The 26,234-nt window shown below is 55.3% G+C and overlaps 2 protein-coding genes across 2 annotated transcripts; one reads left to right on the top strand and one right to left on the bottom strand.

Moving 5' to 3' along the window:
* The first annotated feature begins 195 nt into the window (after nt 1-195).
* On the top strand, nt 196-21,759 carry LOC127463864 (translation initiation factor IF-2-like). The gene is made up of 2 exons (XM_051773827.1): nt 196-315; nt 20,541-21,759. The coding sequence occupies exon 2, from the start codon at nt 20,702-20,704 to the stop codon at nt 21,671-21,673; it is 972 nt and encodes a 323-aa protein (XP_051629787.1). The 5' UTR covers nt 196-315; nt 20,541-20,701; the 3' UTR covers nt 21,674-21,759.
* On the bottom strand, nt 10,608-25,935 carry LOC127463848 (interferon-induced very large GTPase 1-like). The gene is made up of 5 exons (XM_051773763.1): nt 25,734-25,935; nt 25,119-25,183; nt 23,880-23,970; nt 20,095-20,281; nt 10,608-18,941 (listed from the first exon to the last, which is right to left on the bottom strand). Exon 5 carries the CDS (start codon nt 18,937-18,939, stop codon nt 11,653-11,655), a length of 7,287 nt encoding a protein of 2,428 aa, XP_051629723.1. The 5' UTR covers nt 18,940-18,941; nt 20,095-20,281; nt 23,880-23,970; nt 25,119-25,183; nt 25,734-25,935; the 3' UTR covers nt 10,608-11,652.
* Nucleotides 25,936-26,234: the final 299 nt, after the last annotated feature.

Genomic DNA, 26,234 nt, shown 5'->3' with positions numbered 1-26,234 from the left:
GGGAACCCCCTGGAGAATTCCGGAGGAAGAGCAGTGGGAAGGAAAGGCCCCAGATCCTAAAGGAGAAGAGCTGAGAGTGAGGAGATGGCAACCCAGCAACGTGGAGGATTGATTGCAGGGAGCAGTGGAGGCCAACCCTTCTCCTGCAGTGGGGATTACCCCGTCAGCAAAGAGTCCCCAGGGCCTTTGTGGGGTGGGGAGCAGAGCAGGCTTTCACCTGGGCCCTAAATCCGTGTTCCCCTGCAAAAGGAACCTGGACATGCTGGAGAGGTGGGACAGTGCCAACCCCCTGAAGGTCAACAACGCCAAGGGCAGGTGCTGCCCCTCTGTCGGGGCAATCCCAGGCACAAAGACAGGCTGGGAGTGGACTGGATGGAGAGCAGCCCTGGGGAGAAGGACCTGGGGGGCTGCTGGGTGAGAGGCTGGGACACAACCCGGCCCAGAAAGCCCCCGTGGCCTGGGCTGATCCCACAGGGATGGTGGGCAGCAGGGCAGGGGGGATCTGCCCCTCTGCCCCCTCAGCTGAGACCCCCCTGCAGAGCTGCCTCCAGCCCTGGGCAACAGCAGCACAAGGACGTGGAGCTGCTGCAGAGAGTCCAGAGGAGGCCCCAGAGATGCTGCCAGGGCTGGAGCCCCTCTGCTCTGGAGCCAGGCTGGGAGAGCTGGGGGTGCTCCCATGGGGAAGGGAAGGATCCAGGGAGACCTTGGAGCCCCTTCCAGAGCCTAAAGGGGCTCCAGGAGAGCCTCCAGGAGCTCCTGCACTCCCACCAGTGGGATGGGGCGGAGGAGGGGAAAAGCAGAGGGAAGAAAAAGGCTGGGGCAAGATCAGGGGAGTTGAGGAAGCAGAGGAAAACTGGGTGTGCTGGCAGAGCAAAGGAGGGACTTCAGCCCCTGATTCCCCTCGGGGGAAGATGTGCAGCCGCTCCCTGGGCAGCAGAGCCTCGAGGTGTGGGGTGGCTGCTCGGGAAGGCACCTGCTGGATATTGTCCCCTCAGGCTGTAGCACACAGGTAACACAGAAATGCCAAAAATAAGGTTTTGCCATTGTTTCTGCCTGTCAAAACTTCCTGCCAAAAATATCTTTGAACATCTGAATGGGGCTACTTAGGAAAATCAGGGAGAGAGCAAAGGGAGAGAGAGAACCAGTTCCCCCAGCTGAGAGTCTCTCCCCAGCTCCCCCTCACTTTTCTTCTGCCACCGTCTGCTGCCTGCCTGTCACCAGAGACTGGAACCCTGCCGGCCTGGAGAGGACTGACACCCACCGTGCCACATGCGTGAGTTAGATCTTATCCTCCTACCCTGACCACATTTCTGAGGGCCAAAAGGTGCAGCTGGACCAGGACTCTGCCCAGCCTGGGACACAGCTCTGTGTGACACAGCCTGGGACACAGCTCCGTGTGAGCAGCGAAACCGCTCTTCCTGGCTGCATTGCAGAGAACTAAAGCTGCCAAGCCACACACACATCCACCCCACACACCCCCTCCAACCACCACACCACACCACAGCCCCCCCCCCCCCGCAGCTAAAGAGATAACATCCAAAAGCGGCAGAGACAGAGAAAAAAAAGGCAGAAAACTGCTTCCCCGCCCCAAAAAACAGCTCGGCAGAAAGGTAGTATTTGGTGGTATCTTTTCTCTGCTTTGAGAAGTAATCTTAGCATTTTCCAACTTTTCCTAATTTTTCCTCTCTCTCTTTGCATCTCTTAGCAATTAATCAAATCAATTTTGCTATCAACAGATAACCTGTGTGAGTGTTAATTGTGCTCAAGGGAATATTCGAATCTGAAGTTCTTTCTGCAACATTTAAGCAGGTTGTCCCCTCAGGCCACTTGTACCAGCTCTGCCCTCTCCCAACTTCCCTCCCTTCCCCAGGGAAATGGGCTCTGGAAGCGCCTGTGCCTTTGAGGGGCTGCAGCAGGGACCAGAGCGCTGCGGGCGGTGAAGTTTCCAGTGGAAGGGAGGGGAATCCCGGGAGGAAAAGGACCAAGTGTCCCCCCCGGGCTGGGGCCGGAGCAGGAGGGGCCAAGAGTGCCCCTCATGCCCCCGGCGCTGCCCTGCTCCCTGGGGCTGGGGGTGCCCGGGCCGGGCAGGATCGGCCCCGCCTGCGGCCGGGCACGGGCTGCAAAGGGAAGGGGCTCCTTCCCTGCCATCTCCCCAGCCAGGGGAACACCCCGGGATGGGAAGCAGAAGACAAACAAGCCCCCGCTCCGTGCTGATCCCGGCTCCCACCCCCGCAGCTCAGCCCCAAGGTCCTACCGTCTCCGTCCGTGCGCGGAGCTCCCGAGGTGAGAGAAGCCCAGCGCAGCCCCTCTGCTGACCCAGCCCCGATACTGCGGGCGCTGCTGCTTCCCCTTTCAGCCGCGCCGGGGGGGCGGCAGCTGCTGATTTCCTGTAAATCAGGCGTTTTTCTGCAGCAGAGTGGGGAAACGAAACTGCTGCCTGGTTTGAGGTGAAAAGTTGTTCAGTGGAAGGTGGACTCGATAATCTTGGAGGTCTTTTCCAACCTTAATAATCCGGTGATTCCGTGAAAGACAGCAGTACCTGGGTAATACCTGGGGCTCCTGACTGGAAACCACCTGATCTCTGCCTCTTACCCCTGATCATCGAATCCCAGAACTGGGCAACCTGTGCCAGGACCTCCCCACTCTCCCGGCCTTCCCAATCTCCCATCTCTCCCTGCCCTCTGGCAGTGGGAAGCCATTCCCTGTGTCCGGTCCTTTCTGCCCTTGTCCCCAGTCCCTCTCCAGCTCTCCTGGAGCCCCTTTAGGCTCTGGAAGGGGCTCCAAGGTCTCCCTGGATCCTTCTCTTCCCCATGGGAGCCCCCCCCAGCTCTCCCAGCCTGGCTCCAGAGCAGAGGGGCTCCAGCCCTGGCAGCATCTCTGGGGCCTCCTCTGGACTCTCTGCAGCAGCTCCACGTCCTTGTGCTGCTGTTGCCCAGGGCTGGAGGCAGCTCTGCAGGGGGGTCTCAGCTGAGGGGGCAGAGGGACAGTGTTGTGTAGTGGTCTTTATATGACAAAGAAGTGGACTCAGCTCTCCGATGAGATAGCAGTCAAAGAGCTTTATTCAAACTCGGCGCTCCCTCTTATCCCTTAAAACTGACCTTGTGACCAATGGGGTTGTCTATTTTGACGCATGCCTCTTGGGCTTCCCTGCCCTCACTGCGTCCCCTGCATCCCTGTACTTGCCTCCTACATCACCTCCTTCTCAATTATTTAAGAAGGTCACGAAAACAGTGCAAAAACAACATTGCAAACAATCAGAACAGTACATTACAACTACCAAAGCATGGAATGACCCAGCACATTACTTGCTTTGGCTTCTTATACATCTACTGTAAACCTTTTAAAACCTTCTTATATTTCTAAAGGGTAGTGCAACTTGGAAGAATAACTTTATTAACCTAGGGGCCTTAGCCCAACCGTGCATAGACACATAACCTTTATCAATCTGAGGGTTTAAATAACTGGGGAGTTCAACTTTATTTCAAAAACAGGCTAAGCTTAGCAAACTAAATTCTTTTAAATTGACCATGTGGCAGAGGTAGTGTTATTTTGTGGGGTGTTTGGTTTTTAAGGCCAGTCAAACAACTCTCTTATTCATTCACTCACGCATTCATTGACGGCCATCAATCCATACATCATACACACACTCATGGGTTTTGTATAGACTGCTTTTTGCCACACTGGTCATCCTCAGTTGTAAACCTGAAACTTAAACATTATTACTAAAACACAACTGTTTTATAACTTCTGCATTACTCTGGTTCTTGCTGCTGTGGTTTTGTACCTAGGCAGGGTCTAACACACCTGGAAGGAATTCATTTCAGCTCTTTTCCTGTAGCCACACAGGCATAGCCTCTTCCCCAAGTCACGAGGTCCACTGGTCCCATCCACTGTCCTGAAATCATCTCTCTTATCATGACTGGTTGTTTGGGAGAGGCAAAAGCCTGAGGCCTGTGCTGCCTTTCGTGCCTGCTTCTTTCAGCACTATCACAATTGTAAACATTTATAACATGCGTGGCTTTCCACAGACGCTCTTGCGGGCTACAGACTGATTCCCTCCTTTTTTGTTTGTTAACATGTCTTTCAGTGTGATGTGCCCTTTCTACAATTGCCTGTCCGATGGGTGAGTGTGGAATACCTGTGGTGTGAGAACTTTCCTAATTTGATAGGAAGGTTCTTATCTCTTTGATATGAATGCTGGTTTATTGTTGGTCTTAATCTGTTTTGGGATACCAAGGGTGGCAAAACAACTGAACCGGTGTCTTATTACATCCTTGGCCTTTTCCCCAGTGTGTGCTGTGGGGGTTATGTATTGGGAATGGGTATCTACGGTTACGTGTACATATTTTAATGTGCCAAATTCAGGGATGTGTGTGATATCCGTTTGCCAAATCTCATTTGCCATTAATCCTCTGGGGTTAACGCCTTCCTGAGACGGCATGGGTGTGATTTTCTGACAGTCTGGGCATGACATAATTATGTCTCGAGCTTGATTGAGTGTTATTTGAAATTGTCTTTTCAGAGAACGTGCGTTCTGGTGGAAAAATGAATGAGACAATTTTGCTTGCTCTAAGACTCTGGGTATGGTGTTAAACATGGTTGCTTTGTCAGCCTCTCGGTTTCCATCCGCTATTGGCCCTGGCATGTCAGTGTGTGACCTTGTGTGCATTATGTAAAAATCAAACTTTTGGTGATTGACAACAAAACAGAACGCATTTCAAACAACAGATGAGAGTAAACAACATCTCGAAGAAATGAACTTTTGAGATGGGACCCTAACCCTGCAGCATAACAGGAATCGGTAACAATATTAATAGGTTGTTCGGAAAATTTCCCCAAGGCAATATGAATGGCAACCAGTTCCAGAACCTGCACAGAACCCTGGTTCATGGTCTGTACCTCTCGTTCCCACTGTCCTGTGTCAGGGTTTACCGAAGTCACTGCAGCTTTTTGTGTCCTTCCAGATGCATCTGTGAAGACCGTGAGGCCTCACACTGGTTCATGTTTGCATCTGGTAGTGGCTTTTAAAGGTAAACTACCGATTTCTGCCCACAATCTGTGTTTAGGGAGATGAATTGAAATGTCACCATCAAAGCCTGCCAAGGCAACCTGGAATCCTGCGTCCTCAGCTAGCATCCAGTCGAGGTTGTCCTTTGTAGCTGGGAGGTAGATGGTGGCAAGATCTCTCCTATCCAATTCCTGTAGTCGTCCTCTGCCTTTAATGACAAGCTTGGCAAACATTTCGTTAGCAGTCCACACAGTTTTAGGTGGTGTGTGGGGCAGAAACAGCCACTCTAGAATCTGCAGTGGGTCTTTTTCAATCTGATCCCACTGAAACAAAACTGCAAATGGCTGGTACCTGCTGGGAACAAGGGCAAGGCAGATTTGCAGTTCAGGATTACTCTTTCTGCCTTGTCTGCCCTCTATTGCCTTGGCACAAATGTCTAACGCCTGCTTTGCCTCTGCTGTCAGAGACCTGCTAGACATTAGATCAGAGTCCCCCTTTAGCAGCTCAAATAGAGGGTGTAGCTCCTCTGTGGTTATGCCTAAAATAGGCCTTAACCAATTGATGGCTCCCATAAGTTTTTACAACTCACGTAAAGTTAAATTGTTCTTTATCTCGAGCTGTGGTGGTTGTGGAGAAATTTCTTGCTGTGTGATTTTCCATCCAAGGTATGTCCAGGGTTGTGATCGCTGGATTTTCTCTGGAGCAACCTGCAACCCTGCATCTTGGATGGCTTTGATTAGAGCAGTAACAACAAATGGCAGTTCACTTTCTGTGGCCATGGTTATTAGTATGTCATCTATATAATGTTGTATGATGGCTGTTTGATATCTCGTTGGGCTATTTTGCATCCCCTGAGGAAGGACAACCCAGCAATAGATTTGCACGGGCTGTGCATGGTTCAAGGCAGGGATGGAAAAAGCAAGCCTTGGTACATCCTCAGGGTGTAGGAAAATGGTAAAAAGGTAGTTGTTTAATTCAATTATTAGTAGCGGCCACTTTGCTGGAAGCATAGCAGGTGAGGGAAGTTCAGGCTGTAATGCTTCCATGAGCTCTATGGCTGCGTTTACTGCTCTAAGTCCTGCAGCATTCTCCACCTCTCACTCTTCTTGGGGGCGCAGAATACAGGGGTATTCTCGGGACTGGTTGTTGGCACATTATGACTTGCCTCAAGCTGCTTCCTCTCCTGCTCACGAAAGCGGGTGGCAGAGAGGAGGAGGATGGCGAGCAGCACGGCGGTAAGCAGTGCGGTGCTCACGGCATGGCCCCTGCCCCGCCCATGGCACCCTTGGTACCACTCGGCCCATTCCCCGTTGCTTAGGTACTTGTGGGATGTTGCTGCTAAGGGTCTCCAAGGGCAATCCCCTTGAAGGTGGTCAGGGTCACCACATCTAACGCAACTCGCTCTATGTCTGACCCCTTCCTGCACTCCTAGCTGGGCGCTTAGGGCTGCAACTAAGGAGGCAGACTGGTGCTCCACAGAGCCAACTCCTTGGCAGGGTCGAACCAGCTCAGCAATGCTGCAGTTCTCCCTTTTAGGAAGGGCCTGCAGAGCTCTTTTACAGCTTGGGTTCGCCTTCTCAAAAGCCAGTTGCTTATAAAGTGTCTCTCTGGCTTCATCGTACTCAACTTGCTTGTTTAAAGTAGATTGCAGTCGATCTAGGGGTCGTGAACGTGGTTCAGTAGAACCTTGTAACACTTTTGTGGGTGACGGGTTGCTATCTTGGTCTGTAGTGGGGAGTTTTCTCATGGCTTTCAGCGCCTGTTTGGCTATTACTTTGTACACCTCCTGGGGATAGGTTGATTGGGCATCTGCTGTGTTGTAATTCCCCTCCCCGGTTAATTGGTTTGTTGTTATGCCTGCTTGGGTGTTAGCTGCATACGTAGCACAATTCTCCCGATAGTCAGTTAACCAGACTGTATATTGGGTGTTATTAAGAACTAATTTCATTAGGTTCTTCCAGTCATGTGGGGTGAAAAAATAGATGGAACTCAATGTCTCCAAATAGGTGAAAGTATTGGTTAAGGATACGCCAGCATCTCTTACCAATTGCCTCAATTCCTTTGTCACCTCATATGGCAGAGGCTGGAATTGAGGGGGCTGACGTTGGCTAAAATCGACTGGGCACGCATGGATATCCTGCAAGCCTCCCATTCGAAATGCCTCATCCCGACATTGCTCCCACTTGTCAACTGACCTTCCCTCGTTTGCTCCCTTGCTCCCTCCCGGTGGAACCATCCCTTGTCCCTCCTCCTCATCTCCCCATGCCTCCCCCCCCCGTGGCCCCAGTAAACCCGGTTCCCTGTGGGGGGGTGGTGGTGGGTGGTGGGCGCGGCACAGGGGAAGGGACCTCCCCCCCTCGTGCCGGCGGCTGGAGCGGGGCAGCACTGAGGCTGGAAGAGATGGATTGGCTTCCAGTCCCTTTGGCACGAAATATGGCTGCGCCCAGGTCCATACACGTAGTTGCTGGTCATCTGTAGGGAGAGGTGGCAAATAGACTGGGTTACCCCCCTCATCGCTGCAACGGAGCCCTGTGCACTGATCCCATGGGTCGGGATCTCGCATTATAGGCTCTGTTCCCTCCCGGCAACCTGTGTTCCTATGGCCATCGGCTCCCGATCTGTAACTTAACTCACAAACAGTCCCCCCCCTCCTGGTAAACCCCGTGTGTTTGCATTCCTACGCCTAGGAGCTGGGCTGTGGCTAGCAGTGTGGGCGGGGGGTGGTTGTACCATCCACTCGTGGGCTCTGTGTAGTACAGACATTATCACTGTGTAAGCTGGAATTATGTTATCGGCTCGGTGATAACCTGCCTCGGTCCTTTGGTTTAGAATGTGTCCCAGTCCTTCCCGTACGTCTATATGTAACACTTCTGTTAGTGGCAGCGTGGGGGATACAGACCTAATAAACCTTACTAATACTGGTAATTCTGCTTTTGTAGTTTGGATGTGGTAAGATCTTAGCAGTAGAGTTAATGTTTCAATGTCTTGCAATATCAAGCTTCCCATGTTTTTTACCTTAGTCTGGTTGCTGTGGATACGCGTGGGCAAGGGTCCTTTGTTTGGCTGCTGAGTTTTACTTTTGGTTTCTGGATCGGCTGTTTTCACGGCTTTCTTTTCTTTTCGGCGTCTCTGTCGGCGACCGGTGCTGTCTGGGTCTCTGCTCCTGCTTCTCCAGCGGCTGTGGGCGACTGGGTTGTTTTTGGTGCAGTGCTGAGGTCCAGATGCTGCGGTGGGGCTGGGAGTTGAAGTGCTGGTACTCACTCAGCTTCGCTGCTTCGCTGCCCACTTCTGCCTGCGTGGTCCCCGGCTCCGCTTTTTGCTGCCCACCGTTCTGTTTCTCTTCTTCTTTTCTTCTTTTTCTTCTTCTCTGTTCCTGTGCACTTCTCCCTAATTTTTTGAGCTCTCTGTACTATCTGCGTCTCTCAGTACCGGCTGAGACAACAACGTAAAGATGTCTAGGTTTTTTTTGGTGAAAAATTCCTGTATCATAAAACTGATACGATACCCGGAATTTACCAATATTCCCCTGATTCAGAGTGTTCTACTCTGGCCTAATGTAGGTTCTAAGCCCCGAGTTCGGACACCACATGTTGCGAGGGGGACTTTATATGATAAACAAATGGACTCAGCTGTCTGATGAGATGGCAATCAAAGAACTTTATTCAAACTCGGTGCTCCCTCTTATCCCTAAAAACCACGTGACCTTGTGACCAATGGGGTTGTCTATTTTGGCACATGCCCCTTGGGCTTCTCTTCCCTCAGTGCATCCCCTGCATCCCTGGGCAGGCCTCCTACAGGGCAGATCCCCCCCAGCCCTGCTGCCCACCATCCCTGTGGGATCAGCCCAGGGCACGGGGGCTTCTGGGGCCAGAGCACACGGCCGGAGCACGTCCAGCCTCTCCCCCTCCAGCACCCCCAGGTCCTTCTCCCCAGGGCTGCTCTCCATCCATTGCACTCCCAGGGGGTGTTTGTGTCTGGCATTGCCCCAGTCCAGAAGGAGCACACGGGATTGCAGCTTCAGTAAAGCGGCTGAAGGTCTAATCCCAGCAATAGAGCCCGAGAGTGCTGAACTGCCCCAGGGCCTGAGCTTGAGAGGGGACTGGTAGAGTGCTGAGGGGCAGGAGCTGAGGGGCTGGACTGAGGGCTGGCTGTGGATGGAGCTGTGAGGGGAGGGTTGTGAGGGCGGGCTGTGTGTGTGAGGGGTGAGGGGACGGTTGTGAGGGCGGGCTGTGTGTGTGAGGGGTGAGGGGACGGTTGTGAGGGCGGGCTGTGTCTCTCAGTTGTGAGGGGACGGTTCTCGGAGCACGCTGTGACTCTCAGGTGGCCCCAATCCCCTCAGGGGGATCGTTGGGCAGCGTGGCCAGGGCCGAGGCAGCCCCGCTGGCCCTAGGGCCGCCGGGACCCCTCAGGACCCCTCCAGGAACCCCCGTGACCACGTGACCGTGGCCCGGGACAGGTGGGAGCTCGAGGGAACCAGGCTGGGCCTGGGGGAAGCGTCCGGTGGAGGCCGGGCCGGGCCACAGGGACTGTGGGGAAGCCCCGGCAGGTAGCGGCCCCGGACTGTGCGGGCAGCGGGGCTGGGCTGGGCCGGACTGCGCTCTGCTCCAGAACAGCGGCTGCTGGGACACGGAGCGTGTGGCTCCAGCGCTTGGGATTAACAGGAGACACGGAGGGTGCGGCTCCAGTGTTTGGAATTAGCGGGAGACACCACCAGGGCAAAAGCAGAACCGTGTTATGTCTGCAAAATACGGGGTATGTAATTTTTCTGTGGAAAACCGCTGCTTTCTTGGAGGGAAAAACAAACAAACAAATGGTTCGGCGGCCCTGGGCACACGCAGGGAGTTAAAGCACTGCCTCAGCTGGCCCTGCCCCTGCCAAGGTGGGACCTGCTGCTGGCGACTGAAAGGACTCCTCTCCCAGTTCCTGGAATCACACTCTTTATTAGCACCGCCTGGGACAGGTTAATAAGGTTTGTGGGCGTTGGTGGCAGCGTCTGGCTGCAAAACTGTGTTTGAAAGCAGTCTCGACTCTGGGAAGCAAGGCCAAGGTGGAACACGAAGCAATCTGCCAATATCCTCTGGGGGGAGCCCGACCAAAGCTCTGCTCCTTAAAGCAGCGTTGAACCTGCCCAGAGTGTATTTCTCACCCCACAGGCGTCCCTGGGTGGGGAGGAAGGTTCAACCCCTCAGCTGATCCCAGCAGGTTCGGGGGAGTCTTCCTCAATTTTCCCCCTCTCCCCAACTTACTTTTATAAGAATTCTTTGTGTTTAGGTGGAGCTGGAGTGGCTTCAGTCGTAATCACCTTTTGTTTCTGGTTGGTGTAAAGTTCTCTTGCTGTACCTAATGGGGGGGGGGGTTTGTGGCTTGGCACCTGAGGAGGGGGTTCGACGTGGTTGTTGGCTCTGCAGCAGAACACCTGGATTGTCCCTCGGCTGACAGGTACTGGAGGGCCCCATGATCTTCCCAGTGCCACAGTGTTCCCCCTTTGGGCTGGGATTTGAGTGCTGCAGGAAAGCTGGGCTTTGCTCACTGCCCCTTATTTCCTCAGAGCAGCTCATTCAACTGGGGCTTTCTCGTGCTGCCTTTGCTCTTCCCCTGTGTGCTGGTTTAAGATTTAACCAGCAGGGGAAATGAACTCAACTCAAAGGAGAGATTATAAGTCAGAATAACCATTTAGTAAAATAATACAGTAAGTACAATCATACAAACAAACAATTGGTCTTAACCCACAAAACCCAAATGTATAACCCAGCACCCTGGGGCATGAACAAAAAGTGGTGTTCCTCGGGCCCCCCCTTGAGTCCAAAGTAAAGGGAGAGGGGAAAAACCTGCTGTTGGGAGAGCTGTTGCAGTCTGGTCAAAAGTGGTGATTGCAGTCCAGTTGAGGGTGGTGGTCTCAGTCTGGTTGAGAGCGATGAGCTGCAGTCTTCCTCTCCTCTGGATCCCACGAGTAGTAGAAAAGTTCTGAAACTCCAGGTTTATATATTCTCCAGTTCAGGCAGGAACTGTCAATCCTTCCCTCAGAGCGGGGAATTCCGTAAAAGGAATGGTCAATCCTTCCCTCAGAACGGGGAATTCCATAAAAGGAATGGTCAATCCTTCCCTCAGAGTGAGGAATTCCATAAAAGGGTATGAGGATGCTCAGAGCGGGGAATTCCATAAAAGGGTATGAGGACAGGAACATCCCCCCACAGGCAGCCCCTCCCCTTTGACAACAGTTTCTGGGAAATGGCATGGAGGGCCATAGAATACACACTTTTGGGCTATACCTATCCAGTGATGAATTGGTCCCAATTGTTCTAACTAGGACACCAGGGCACTTGGGCTCCATCTTGGCCATGGGACTGAGCAGCCCAGGGAGGGTTTTATACTTTTGCTCAAGGACAAAGCAGAGGGAAATGTTTACGGCAGGAAGGGAAGAGGATTCTGGCTGATCAGGAAGCGAGGGAGTTTCTGAGCGACGGCCGGAGTAACGCGCCTTATTTCCCCCAGTTTGTGAGCAGTTGGATCCCATTGTCTTCATGGGGCTTGAGAACATAAGCATTGAAACAGCATTTTGTGGACAGCCTTGTACTCTGTTCTGCTAAACTGCAAAGCCATGGAGGTTCTTCCTTCATCTTTCATCTTCCTTCCATCGGCGTGGCCTAAGGCTTGTCCAGCTCAGCAAGTGCTTCCTCCTTGGTAATTCTCTGCCAGGCCTCAGGGATTTCTCCTCTGCCTAGAAATTTCTTACCGTGCCAGGTTTCTATCTCTGTCCTGAAATGAGACACAAACCATTTCCAGTAGGCTTGCATGGATGGATCAGGAAGAATGTTCCAATTGGAGAAAGGAGGTCCTGCATCCCGGTATCTCTTGTAGGGGATCCATCTGTCTTCAGCAACTTGGAATCTACAGTTACTTGCAACGAGGCTGGAACAAATATCAATGACCAGGTGATCTGTTTTGTGCCACCTGCGTCCCATCAAAGCTTGTGGTCGATGGAAGAGAACCTGATGGTCTCCATCATGTCCCTGCATGGTGTTTGTGCAGACAGCCCCACAAAAGGGACACTGCTCCCAGCACCCCCAAAATTGCTCTGCCAGGATGGTGTGAGGCTTCCTTTCAAACCAGCTCAGATCAGCAACAGCAAATTTTCCCCTGAGTTTGTTCTCCATGGCAGGCAGTGCTTCTGCCATGGCTTTGCTCAGGAACTCGATGTCTGTGATCTCCTGATGCTCGAGGCCCTTCAGGTCACTTCTGGGCAAGTTGATCAGCTCTGTCAGTTCCCTGCAAAATTCATCCAGCCAGAGAGAGATTTTGTCCTTTTGGTCTTTTCTGTCTTTGACCCTTTGGGTTGATGAAGCAACAGCTGACAGGATGTTTCCATAGAGAACATCAAGGGAGGAATCTAAAAAGTTCTCCAGCCTCCGGCTCTCACCTAAACAGTAACTCTCAACACGTCTCTCAATGTACCACTGAAAAAACTGTTCTGGGTGTTTAAGGTACTGTTTGAAATACTGGAAGTTTTCTTCTTGTGCCAGGAATCTCAGGATACAAACATCCAGACTGGCTCTGTTGCCCTGGAAATCTGGGACTTTCCCCTGCATGTCCCCAGCAATGGCTTTAGCCGTCCTCTCGTAGACGGCCCGGCGAAGAGCTGGGGCAAGCTTGTCACAAAGGAAACCAGCAAAAGCTGTGACAGAAGTGGCTCCTTGGCAGGACATCTGGAAACATGTGAAGAAATCTTTTCTCTTGCTGTTCAGGTAGGTGACTGGGTCATTTGCCTTCTGGAACGCTTCGTGCATGGCTTTAAACCTTTCTGCTGCCGTTCTGCACAGGTACAGAGATAAATCTATGATGTAATCTTTGTTAACAATAAATGGTGCATTGCTGGGGATGGAATTCACACCTTCCTGTACTTCATGGAGTATTTCATGAATAAAGGTTCGACTGTAATCCCGTTTCTCCTGTTCCTTCTTATCAATGTTTGCCCACACACGATCTATGATGTTGTCTGTGATGTCCTGCAAGTTCACATCAGCATTGGAAACATTCCACGGGAGGTATGTTTTCCAACCCTTTTTCTTTGTGACATGTTTCTTCAAGTCCAAGGAAAATCCTCCGTGTTTGGGAAATGACCTGATCCGTTCATGAAAACCAGGCTCCTTAAAATGCTCCAGAAGGACATCTTCTATTTCCACATCGATATCCACCCGTTCCGGTGGGGGAGCAGCACGGGAGACTTCAGTAATCCACTTGTTCCAGAGAGAAGTAAACTTGTCTCTCAGTTTTCTCTGACTGAGGCTCTTGCCTTTCAGAGTCAGAGCCAACTCCCTGCTCCTTCTCAGGAGCTCGTCTTCATATTCTGACTTTCTTGCGTCCACTTTACTCTGGGTCTTCTGCAGTTCAATGAGATTCTGACATTTCTTCCGAGTTTCAAGAAGAAGATTCTCTTTTAGTTCTTTCAGCTTCCACTCTGTCCTGCCTTTCCACTGGACCAGCATCTCAGAGTTTTTATCTTCCCTGAAATACTTTTCCATGTCTGTCATGATGGCATCACTTGTCTCTTGCACGAGCCCTTCCAGGTGTTCTCTGGTGACTTGCTGCAAGTCCCCGTTCCGAATTCTGTTGTCGAGTCTCATTTGTACGTCTAAGATGTGACTCCTGAGCCTCCAGGTCCACTGACTAAAGGCAGTTTCCAGTTTCCTGTAGACAGCAATCTCCAGTGAATTCTTGAAGCTGAAAACAAAGTTCTCGTTCAGCAAAGCATTCCAGAGGTCACCAATACGGACTTTCAGGCTGGAGAGCGTCAAAATGCTGCCCTGGGACTCCTTGGCAGCCTGGAGAACTTTGCGCTTCAGTTGCTGGACGTTGTGGCTGTAGGTGGGGTTGGGTGGTGCCATTGGGGGGTTTCCTTCCCACAGGTGAGCAAAGTAGTGAATGTGGGTGTTCACGTCAAAGCGGATGACGTCGCTGAAGGAGGAGACGTCACAGCATTCCTGCTGGGCAGCTGCCACGGTCATTTCATCCAGCTTTTCCTGAAGACGTCTTTGTCCTTCCATGTTCTGCTCCTTGGCAGTAACTTCTCCCACGTTTTGGTGGACAAAGAGGCAGCTGGGGGAAAGATTTACTTTCTTCATCCTCAGAAGAGCCTGCACAGCGATCTGAAGGACATCCTGCATTTCTGAGGGATTTTCCCCAAAGACGTTGATCAGGGTCATGTTGCCGATGCCGATGACAAAGGTGGCCAGCTCGTTGTCATGGTTCAGGGACTGTTTATTGGCCATCTCTATGGCACGAAGGCCCTCTGTGTCAACAACCAGCATGTAATCAAAGCCCACGTCCTCTTGCAGCTGCTCGTCCAGTGGCAGCAGCTGCATAAACGCTCCCCGGGTGCATCTCCCCGCGCTGACGTTGAACTGCAGCCCAAACATGGCATTCAGCAGGGTTGACTTCCCTGTGCTCTGCAGGCCAAGCACGGAGAGAACAAACACTCGTTTGTCCCCCAGCCTCTCAATTAGGCTGTCAAAGATTGCTCCCACCCAGCGCAGGGGCAGGTAAGAAGCATCCCCATCCATCAGCTCCACAGGATACCCCAAAACCATCAGCTCTGCTGCCATTTGGGGCAGTTTGACAACATTTTCATTCTTTGAGTTCCTTAAGTGCAGAGCTTCATAGATCTGCCCTACCTCTCTCATCAGATGCTCCAGGCCAACGGATGAATCGTTAATTTCATCAGAGAGGGCCTCCAACCTACTCAGTAACTCAGGATTCGGGATGTTTTTTTCCTTGCTTTTCTTTTTTTCCAGGATCTCAGACCATAACTTGTGATAGTCTCTCCTCAGTTCCTCAAGGCGACCAGAGGACAGGTCGTCCATAAAGACCTTCATCCACTGCAGGAAGTATTTCTTGGTATCTGCTGGCTGTGACTGGAGAAAGCCAAGGAATGGTTTCATCAGCTGATTGAGGGGCAAGGCTCGCTCTAGTTGCTTTCTTCTAATTGCTGCCTTCTCGGATTCAATTTGGCTCCGATGGTGCTCGATGCTCCTGTTGCCCTTCTCCTGCAAGCGAGCGAGTTCTTTGTCCTTTTGGCACCACTGGTGCCACAGTTTTCCTTGAAGAGGCAGGAACTGGGATTTGATCTCAGACAGCTTCTCTTCCTTCAGAAGGGTCACCAGCTCCTTTGCCTTTGCTTTGGCTGCCACACACTCGGGTCGATCTTCATCCACTAAGAAGCCGTGCTGGCGAGCTTTGTCCAGGCAGGCGTCCAGGCTGAAACGAGGGTTGGACCCTTCCAGGAGAGTCCTGATTAATTTGGTGAGCTCATCCAACATTTCTGCTTCGTTTCTGTTCTTGATCCCTAATCTTATGGTTTTGCTGGATTGTCCAGCTGCAACCTTCTCTTTATCAGTGAGAAGACAAACCAGAGGCCTTTGTGACTGCCACAGGTCACACAGAAGCTTTGTCCCTCTATCGTCCATGTGCTCCGAGTCGGAGACAAGAGCCACGTTGAGAGCAGAGATCTCCTGTAAGAAGTGCAGCTGTGCTCCGTGGTCCCTGGCGTCTCCATGCAGGTTACAGAAAGCCACACAGCACTCAAAGGTGTCATCGGGGCTTCCCCGGGGACAGTACCAGGCGATCTCCACAACACCTGCCATCAGCAAACGCTCTCTGGTGCTGCCTCGGCAATGGCGGTGGAAAAAAGTGTCGTGTCTTTGTTTGCTGAGCAGAGCATTGAGGAGCTGAGACTTGGAAGAGGAGGCAGAGGTGCCAATGCGGATGAAGGACACGATGGGCGTCTCTGCCTGATGCATGTGTTTGCTATTGTGACTGCTCATCCTGGGCTGCTGTCCCGACTTCTCGGCCTCTTTCCAGCTCCTTTTGATTTGACTGAGGGCCCAGAGCGGGAACTCGATCTGGGCAGTGCCCGGCTTGGGCACCAGCAGGGGCAGCGCCAGTTGGCAGAAGGCCAGCTTGGTTGCAATGGACTGTCTCATGAAGTCATCAGCACAGTGGAAAATTGCCATCTGGAGGTCCATGGGGTGCACGTGGCTGTCCCTGGGTGCAGGTCGAGGGGCTGCTTCCTTCAAACGATGGAGAAAGTTTTCAAAGGAGTCTGAGGGTTCGTGCTCTTGCTCTGTGGTTTCTGGCACGAGGGCAGGTCCTGGGTTGCTCCCATCCCCACAAGTCAGGTACCTCACCCGATAGTCCACGGTTAAGAGCTTCTGCAGGAAGAGAAATGGCAGTTCCTGGTCCTTGCTGGGCTGGCTGTCGTGCAGAGATGTCTTGCAGATGCTGTGGAAATGTCCTGTGCCCATTTTTCTTGGATAGTGACTTTCTAGTCCAAGGCGCTTGAGCAACTGGAGGAACTCTTGGTTTGCAGTGGCTTCATTGGCTTTGGATTCACTGGCACCTGATTCGGATTTGGAGGGACTGGAAGGCTCAGTTGTTTGGAAAGTGTCTTCCATGTCTTTGAGTATGTTCTGCATCCTCACATCATCCCCTGTTTCCTCCAAGCTCCCACCGATGAAGGAATTCAAGTCACGTTCCAGCATCTCCCAGTCTGGGCACTCCCTGTGCTTCTGGAGAAGATTCTTTGTCCCTGTGGACCACAAGCCTTCCATGTGACCTTCCATGAAACGCAACCGCTCCCTCTTCTGCTCTGGGGACAGCTCTTTGCTTTGGGGTGTCACGGTCAGAGCCATCAGCAGAAGGGAGGCCTCAGCTCTGGCAGCATCTTGCTCCTTCAGAGTCACGTACTGCTCGTGTGCCGCTGCCATTGCCTGGGCCAGGTACTGAATTTCTGCATGGCCAAGGAGGTGATGAAAAGTGCTGCTTCCCACCTGGTACCCTGTGCTGGTCGCAATTAAGAGCACCAAGAGTTCCATGTCCTTCTGAGCCCTTTCCTGGAGAGACCGCAGGAAGGAATGAATTGCGAGGCCTGTGGTCAGGGTGCCTTCTCTCTTTGCTTCCTGGACGGCAGAAGCAGAGGTTCCTGGTGCGTAGGTGACAGCATGGATGTGCTCCATCGTTTGCTGCAGTGTCTGCAGGAGCTCTTCAAGTTCAGAGACATTGGGAGTTTTGGGAAGCCTGTGGTCAGTCTGGAAGATCCATTGCATAATGAAGGAAGACTCAGAGAAGTCCTTGACAGAATAGATATGAGGATCCAGGAGGTTCCTCAAGATTGCCTTGATAGAGGTGGAGTTTTCTGGAGGTGACTCCTGGTAACTCCTCACGGTTTTCACCAGGAAGTCCTGCAGGGCTTTGTCCGACAGGCACATGTTGATCCAGACTCTGGGGTCCTTGGTTTTTGCACTCAGATCCTGTTTCAGATCCATCAGTGTGAGCAGTTTCCTTTCATCCACCGCCCCCTCCCAGGTCTTCACAATCTCCATGAACTCTCTGGCCTCTTCCACTGCACTGGCCAGTTCCTCTCCAAAAGCGGTGCCGGCGCTCTGATTCGTCAGCGCTTTGTACGCAGCCCTGAGGGCGCAGCTCATTCCATGGACGGACTGAAAATCCCTGCTGTGATTGCACAGGATGACATCCCACACCGGGATCAGCTGGAAGCCGCGGTCGATAACGCACCACGTTGAGTTATTGGATATAAGCCCCTTTTCCCACTGAGAGAGAGAATCAGTCTCCGATGGGCCCCCTGTGGTGAACACGTGACACCGAATCTCTGTGTGGGAGCTCTCTCCAGCTCTGCCCTGGACAGAAGCCTGTGAGCTGGACCGGGAAACATCTGTGGCCCCTCCTGCACTGGCCCCGAAGCCACTGAAACTGGCCCCGATAAAGGTGTTCAGGGCTTCAGATGTTTGTCGCTTCATCTCCTCCCTCTGCTCAGCTCTGAATCCTCCTGTAGACGCCTTCCACCAGAATATCCCCCCAAAGTGGAGGGGACCCTGACTGACGTGGGACCCAAACCTTCTGAAGAAGCTCTCCAGCAGGTTGGGCTGGTCTTCTTCCCGAGTGAGGCTCAAAAGCCACTCCATGTGTTGCAGCTCCCGCAGGGCCGGATCCGAGAGGAGAAGCTGATGCCTTTGGAAGTAGCAAGAGGCCAGAGGGATGTACTGGTACTTGGTGGTGCAAAAGTAGCTCTGCTCAGAGTGGGACTGGTGGGTGCCCTGTGCCTGTGAGGAGCTGCTGTGATCTGCACCAGCTTCCAATGTAACTCCCCTGAACCCGGCTTTGGCAGAAACGCTGATGCTGAAGCCCAGCTGCTCCATGGACCTGGTGAAAGTGGATTCTGCTGCACTGGAGGAGAACTCTTTGCTCTCAAACAGCGACCCTTGCTCTGGACTGGCGAGCTGGAATCCCTCAGGAACCCTGAGGAGCTGCTCTCGCTTTGCCAGCACATCTTCAGCCCTGCTGGTTCTGTAGATGCCCTGCAGGGCCAGTCCCGCCGATGCCCACCTCAGCACTTCCGTGTCGGGGATGTTCTCCCTCTTGCCCACTGATGACTCCTGCTGCTCCAGCTGCTTCTGGATGCTCTCCAGCACAACTGCCAAGGGCTTCTTTGGTGCTGGCCAGAACTCCTTGGGAATCTCCATGGCTTGACACAGAGCCTCTGTTATCTGCCTTATAGCATCCTGGCTGTGGCTGAGGCTGTCGAGCATTTCGTTCAGCTCGTTCAGGACTTGCTTGGCCACTCCTTGTGTCTGCTTTCTCTCCTCCAAGTGCTGCTTTTCTTGCTCCTCAGAAGTTGCTTTGTCATCTCTTATTTTCAGGAGTTTCTGGAGCGCCCTTTTCTCCCAGGGGTGCCGCACTTGGCACTCCAACGTAAGGTAGTCTTCATATTGCAGGTGTTGCAGGGCTTGTGTGCACTGGACTCCCAGGGTCTGGGAGAGTTTGGGGAGCCAGTATCCAGCCTCCAGTCCTTCCTTCTGAAGTGCCTCTGCCAGGAGCTGTGCCTCTCCATGCCCCTCTGGGGTGTCATCCTGCGAAGCCATGGCTGTGGGGGAAGAAAGGAAACGTTCCCTAAGGTTTGTTGTGAGAGGCCCCAGGCTCCTCTAAGAGGCTCTGCAGCAGCTCCGGCCCTGGGGGTGCTCCCACCTGGCTGCTGGAGCCCAGGCTGGGATGCCACAAGGCCCAGGGTCTCCTTCCCGGACAATGGATGTGCCTGCTGTGGGATCAGCCCTGAAGCTGAGTGTGTATCCCAGAGACAACACACACACAGACACGGACTTGGCCACACAACCTGCCATGGAGAAGGTGCTGCCTTCAGCATCGCCCAGGTCCTCCCAACAGGACTCCTGAATCCGTAAGTGCAGAGAGCCGAGGGCATTACTGGATCCCTGGAGCACCGGCACAGCCCCTGTGCCCGTCCCACTCCCCTGCCTGCATCCTGCACCCTCTTCCCAGCACAGGGCTCTCCCGCTCGCCGGCTGCTCCAGCTGGTGCTCCCAGCACACAGAGGCAGCGCTGGGAGCTGGGGAACATTGTCCCAGTTTTCAAGATGGGCAGGAAGGATGACCCTGGGAATTACAGGCTGGGCAGTGTCCTTTCAGTGCCTGCTAAAATTGTGGAGAAGGTTGTTCTGGGAGTTATTAAAAAACCCCTGAAGGACAAGGCAGTCACCGGTCACAGCCAGCACGGGGTCCTGAGGGGAATGTGCTGCTCATCAAACTAAATATCCTTTTATATCCTCCCCAATAACCCACGTAGTGGATCAAGGGAAGCCAGCTGATGGGACCTTTCTGGATTTCAGTAAAGCTTTCCATCTCTCCCAGGATCCTTGTGGGTCCCTTCCCACTCCGGCCCTTCTGTGATTCCCTGATTCTCACCCTAATGGAGCTGGTGCTCTCCCTGGACTCCTGCCTTTACCCCTCTGGGGTTTTCTACACCGTCCCACAAACCTGAGAAGTGTCTCTGTCTCAATTCAGCTGGATCCTGGAGAGGTTGATTCCATGCACAAAGCCTTCCCCTGCCTTCAGCTTCCATCCCAGCAGGGACACCAGACCCTCCCCAAGCCAGGGCTGGCTCCCAGGGGTTGGCACTGGGCTCCTGGAGCCTTGCAGAGCCTTGAGTGTCAGCTTTCCCTCTCAGGCCAGTGCAGACTGAGGCAACCTGTGCCCTGGCCATGGGCTCTGAGTCACCTCACCCACCTGAGAGCAGATGCTCCTCTTGGTCCCAGCCTTGAGTGCCCAGAGGACACGGGCAGCCAAGGTGCCCAGCTCAGGGGACACAGCACCGTCACAGCCCAGGCCTGGGGGACACGGCGGCGGGTGGAGAAGATGGGAACCCCCTGGAGAATTCCGGAGGAAGAGCAGTGGGAAGGAAAGGCCCCAGATCCTAAAGGAGAAGAGCTGAGAGTGAGGAGATGGCAACCCAGCAATGTGGAGGATTGATTGCAGGGAGCAGTGGAGGCCAACCCTTCTCCTGCAGTGGGGATTACCCCGTCAGCAAAGAGTCCCCAGGGCCTTTGTGGGGTGGGGAGCAGAGCAGGCTTTCACCTGGGCCCTAAATCCGTGTTCCTCTGCAAAAGGAACCTGGACATGCTGGAGAGGTGGGACAGTGCCAACCCCCTGAAGGTCAACAACGCCAAGGGCAGGTGCTGCCCCTCTGTCGGGGCAATGCCAGGCACAAAGACAGGCTGGGAGTGGACTGGATGGAGAGCAGCCCTGGGGAGAAGGGCCTGAGGGGCTGCTGGGTGAGAGGCTGGGACACGACCTGGCCCAGAAACCCCCCGTGGCCTGGGCTGATCCCACAGGGATGGTGGGCAGCAGGGCAGGGGGGATCTGCCCCTCTGCCCCCTCAGCTGAGACCCCCCTGCAGAGCTGCCTCCAGCCCTGGGCAACAGCAGCACAAGGACGTGGAGCTGCTGCAGAGAGTCCAGAGGAGGCCCCAGAGATGCTGCCAGGGCTGGAGCCCCTCTGCTCTGGAGCCAGGCTGGGAGAGCTGGGGGTGCTCAGCTGGGGAAGGGAAGGATCCAGGGAGACCTTGGAGCCCCTTCCAGAGCCTAAAGGGGCTCCAGGAGAGCCTCCAGCAGCTCCTGCACTCCCACCAGTGGGATGGGCAGAGGAGGGGAAAAGCAGAGGGAAGAAAAAGGCTGGGGCAAGATCAGGGGAGTTGAGGAAGCAGAGGAAAACTGGGCGTGCTGGCAGAGCAAAGGAGGGACTTCAGCCCCTGATTCCTCTCAGGGGCAGATGTGCAGCCGCTCCCTCGGCAGCAGAGCCTTGGGTTGTGCGGCGGCTGCTCGGGAAGGCACCTGCTGTCTCACGGCCACTGCTGGATATAGTCCCCTCAGGGCACTTGTGCCAGCTCTGTCCCCTCCCAACTTCCCTCCCTTCCCCAGGGAAATGGGCTCTGGAAGCGCCTGTGCCTTTGAGGGGCTGCAACAGGGACCAGAGCGCTGCGGGCGGTGAAGTTTCCAGTGGAAGGGAGGGGAATCCCGGGAGGAAAAGGACCAAGTGTCCCCCCCGGGCTGGGGCCGGAGCAGGAGGGGCCAGGAGTGCCCCTCATGCCCCCGGCGCTGCCCTGCTCCCTGAGGAGCGGCGCGGGGCACAGGCAGCACCCGCGGCCCCAGGAGGGCCCCAGCACCCCCGGTCCTGCCTTCGGGGAGCGCAGCCCCCGGACCCCGCCTGGGGCTGGGGGTGCCCGGGCCGGGCAGGATCGGCCCCGCCTGTGGCCGGGCACGGGCTGCAAAGGGAAGGGGCTCCTTCCCTGGCATCTCCCCAGCCATGAGAACCCCCCGGGATGGGAAGCAGAAGACAAACAAGCCCCCGCTCCGTGCTGATCCCGGCTCCCAGCCCCGCAGCTCAGCCCCAAGGTCCTACCGTCTCCCTCCGGAGCTCCCGAGGTGAGAGAAGCCCAGCACAGCCCCTCTGCTGACCCAGCCCCGGCTCTTCCCTGGGTGCTGTTTTCCCTTTTATAGGGACCCTGGGGTGCGGCCGCTGCATTCCCATTAATCAGGCATTTTACAGCAGCAGAGTGTCAAAGTGAAACTGGGGAGCTGCTCCCTGTTTGGGTGCAAAAGTCGTTGGGTGAGAGGTGGCTATCAGAGATCATTTCCAACCTTAATGATCCTGTAATTCCATGAAAGACAGCAGGAGCTGGGTGGTGGGACCGTGGGGCGCGGTCGCTGCATTCCTGTTAATCAGGTGTTTGTCTGCAGCAGAGTGGGGAAACGAAACTGCTGCCTGGTTTGGGGTTGTTCAGTGGGAAGTGAACTCGATGATCTGGGAGGTCTTTTCCAACCCTAGTGATCCTGTGATTCCATGAAAGGCAGCAGGAGCTGGGCAGTACCTGGGGCTCCTGACTGGAAACCACCTGATCTCTGCCTCTTACCCCTGATCATCGAATCCCAGAACTGGGCAACCTGTGCCAGGACCTCCCCACTCTCCCGGCCTTCCCAATATCCCATCTCTCCCTGCCCTCTGGCACTGGGAAGCCATTCCCTGTGTCCGGTCCTTTCTGCCCTTGTCCCCAGTCCCTCTCCAGCTCTCCTGGAGCCCCTTTAGGCTCTGGAAGGGGCTCCAAGGTCTCCCTGGATCCTTCCCTTCCCCATGGGAGCCCCCCCAGCTCTCCCAGCCTGGCTCCAGAGCAGAGGGGCTCCAGCCCTGGCAGCATCTCCACGACCTCCTCTGGACTCTCTGCAGCAGCTCCACGTCCTTGTGCTGCTGTTGCCCAGGGCTGGAGGCAGCTCTGCAGGGGGGTCTCAGCTGAGGGGGCAGAGGGGCAGATCCCCCCAGCCCTGCTGCCCACCATCCCCGTGGGATCAGCCCAGGGCACAGGGGGGTTCTGGGGCCAGAGCACACGGCCGGAGCACGTCCAGCCTCTCCCCCTCCAGCACCCCCAGGCCCTTCTCCCCAGGGCTGCTCTCCATCCATTGCACTCCCAGGGGTGTTTGTGTCTGGCATTGCCCCAGTCCAGAAGGAGCACACGGGATTGCAGCTTCAGTAAAGCTGCTGAAGGTCTAATCCCAACAATAGAGCCCGAGAGTGCTGAACTGCCCCAGGGCCTGAGCTTGAGAGGGGACTGGTAGAGTGCTGAGGGGCTGGAGCTGAGGGGCTGGACTGAGGGCTGGCTGTGGATGGAGCTGTGAGGGGAGGGTTGTGAGGGCGGGCTGTGTCTCTGAGGGGTGAGGGGACGGTTGTGAGGGCGGGCTGTGTGTATAAGGGGCGAGGGGACGGTTGTGAGGGCGGGCTGTGTGTGTGAGGGGTGAGGGGACGGTTGTGAGGGCGGGCTGTGTGTGTGAGGGGTGAGGGGACGGTTGTGAGGGCGGGCTGTGTGTGTGAGGGGCGAGGGGACGGTTGTGAGGGCGGGCTGTGTGTGTGAGGGGTGAGGGGACGGTTGTGAGGGCGGGCTGTGTGTGTGAGGGGCGAGGGGACGGTTGTGAGGGCGGGCTGTGTCTCTCGGCTGTGAGGGGACGGTTCTCGGGGCACGCAGTGACTCTCAGGCAGCCCCGATCCCCTCAGGGACCGCTGGATCGTGGTTGGGGCTGAGGCCGCCCTGCCGGCCCTGGAGCCTTCTGGACTCCCGAGGAACCGCTGCGAACTAAGGAGAAGTGCCAAAAGAACTGGAATGTGCCCCAGGTGGGCACGGGAATGCTCTGCTTCTCCCTGGAATTCTCAGGGAGAGGGAATTTGTATAGATTCCCATCTGGAGTTCCAGGAGGGATGCAGCTTGCCCTGAGGCGCCAGGAAAGCCCTGAATCCCCGGAAAGGCTGATCCCAAAACAAAGGGCTCCTCCCCAGCCTGGACAAGCCCGGCACAATCCCCACATCCCTCCCTGGGTCCGGATCCGTGGGAAGGGAATCCGGCGGCACCCAGAGGGCGGTGACGGCACCGCTTTCCCTCTCAGAGGCCGTTTTCCATCCCCAGGGGATTTTTGGGGAATAAAAGCTGCCCAATCCCTGTTCCCTGTCCCCCCTGAGCTCCCCCCACGCACCTTTTCATCAGGTACACGTTGACTCCGGTGCCGTATCCCAACTTCTGCATGAATGGAGAGGCCGGGATAGTGACGGATACAGGCCCTGCATCTGCAAGGAAAAGGGAATCCCAGGGATCCCAGGGAAGTTCTGGAGCTCTTCCAGCTGGACACGAGCCCAGGTGGGCTCTGCTCCCGGGGGATGAGGGGCAGGTCAATAGGGAACGGCCTCGAGCTGTGCCAGGGCAGTGCCAGGGGATGTTGGGAATAATTCCTGCATGGAAAGGACTGTCCAGTGGTGGAGTTGCCATTCTCAGAGGGATTTAAAATCCCTGAGGATGTGGCACCTGGGGACGTGGCTCAGTGGTGGCCTTGGCAGCGGGAATGTGGCTCGGGAATGGTTGGACTCAATGGCCTTAAAAAGCTCTTTTCCAGCCCAAAGCATTCCATGATTCCCACTCGGATGCTCTGATCACAAACAACTTCCAAACAAGTTGGGATTTCCATGGAAGCTCCTTCCAATCCCCCCTTTCCCCAGTATTCCCCCCGATTCCATCCCCTGATCCACCCTCGGCTGGTTCGATCCCAAAGGCAAAACAGATCCAGAGCTTCTGGTCCTTATCCCACAGTGAGGAATCCCGGGATGCACAAGGAGCTGGGATGGGACATGGGTGGGAAAACTGATCCCAAATGGCCACAGGGACATCCCAGAGCACAGGGAAACTGTGGATTCCCCATCCCTGGAATTGTCCAAGGTTGGACGGGGTTTGGAGCAACCTGGGCTAGTGGGAGGTGTCCCTGCCCATGGCAGGGGTGGGACTGGATGGGACTTAAAATTCCCTTCCCACACTGGATCCATGAGGACACCTGGAGGAGAGAAGGATCCCGGGAAAGCTTGGAGCACATTCCAGAGCCTAAAGGGGCTCCAGGAGAGCTGGAGAGGGACTGGGGACAAGGCCTGGAGGGACAGGACACAGGGAATGGCTTCCCAGTGCCAGAGGGTAGGGAGAGATGGGAGATGGGGAAGGGATTCCTGGCTGGGAGGGTGGGGAGGGGCTGGGCTGGAATTCCCAGAGAAGCTGTGGCTGCCCCTGGATCCCTGGCAGTGTCCAAGGACGGGTTGGAGCCACCTGGGACAGCAGGAGGTGTCCCTGCCACCCAAAGCATTCCATGATATGCCGTGTTTGGAATCACGACCTTTGTCTTCCCAAGTGGCCTTTGGGGTCCCTGGGGTCCTCTGGGAATATTTTGGGATCTCACCTGGTCTCTCCCTGCGGGATGAGCTGGCTGGAGACAGGAAGGTGTCCATGGCTGGGATCCCGATCCTACAGGACAAGGGGGACGTCAAGGGACAGAAAGGACACCGGGGGGGGTCCAGGTTGGGGAGGTCCCAGTTTGGGGAATTGGGGAGGGGTGGGTTCCAAGGCAGACCCCCCCCGTGTCCCACCCATGCACGGGGTCTCAGTTTTGGGTATCCGGGGTGTCCCAGCCCCTGTTCCCGCTCCCGTTCCCGGAATTGGGGGTTCCCAGTTTGGGAGGGGGTCCCAGATTGGGGTATTTCGGGGGGTGCAGAGCCCCCTCCGTGTCCCGCCTGTGCTCGGGGGTCTCAGTTTTGGGTATCTGGGGGGGGGGTTGTCTCAGCCCCTATTCCCCTTTCCGGCCATTCCTGGAGCTGGGGGTTCCCAGATTGGGGTATTCAGGGGGTGCAGAGCCCCCCCCGTGTCCCACCTGTGCCCAGGGGTCTCAGTTTTGTGTATCCGGGGGGGGGGTGTGGTGTCTCAGCCCCTGTTCCCCGCTCCCGGAATTGGGGGTTCCCAGGTTGGGGGGTTCCCAGATTGGGGGATTCAGGGGCTGCAGAGCCCCTTCGTGTCCCACCTGTGCCCGGGGGTCTCAGTCCGGGGGTATCCGGGGGGTTTTGGGTCCCGTTTTCCGGATCCCGATCCCGATCAATCGCGGCCCTTCCCGCGCGTGCCGTCCAAATCCCGCGCGCGCCGGACACGCCCCTTTACGGGCGGAGCCAACGGGCGAGATAGGCCCGTCAGATGAGGGGCGTGGCCAAAAGGCTCCCAGGGGATGGGGCGTGGTCAAGAACCAGGGGGCGGGCCCAAAAGTTTGAGGGCGTGGCCTGAGGGAAAGGTACACCTGGGCGGGGCAAACAGGGGGCGTGGCCACGACAAGGGGGCGTTGTCAAGATTTGGCGTGGTCAAAAGGCGTGACCAGTGGACGATGGGCGGGGCTTGGGGCGGGTCCCCCAGAGTCCCGGAGCGCTGGGGGGGCTTGGGGGGCTTGGGGGGGTTTGAGTGATTTTAGGGGGTCCCCAAGCCTTGGGGGGGATCTGGAAGGGGCCCACGAGGCCTTGAGGGCGATCTGGGGGGA

Source organism: Manacus candei, unplaced genomic scaffold, assembly GCF_025592945.1.
Source record: "Manacus candei isolate 608988 ecotype Guabito, Panama unplaced genomic scaffold, ASM2559294v1 h1tg000177l, whole genome shotgun sequence".
In the NCBI taxonomy this organism is placed as follows: domain Eukaryota; kingdom Metazoa; phylum Chordata; class Aves; order Passeriformes; family Pipridae; genus Manacus; species Manacus candei.
The sequence above is the reverse complement of the archived record's forward strand: the minus strand, read 5'-3'. Positions and strand labels throughout refer to the sequence as shown.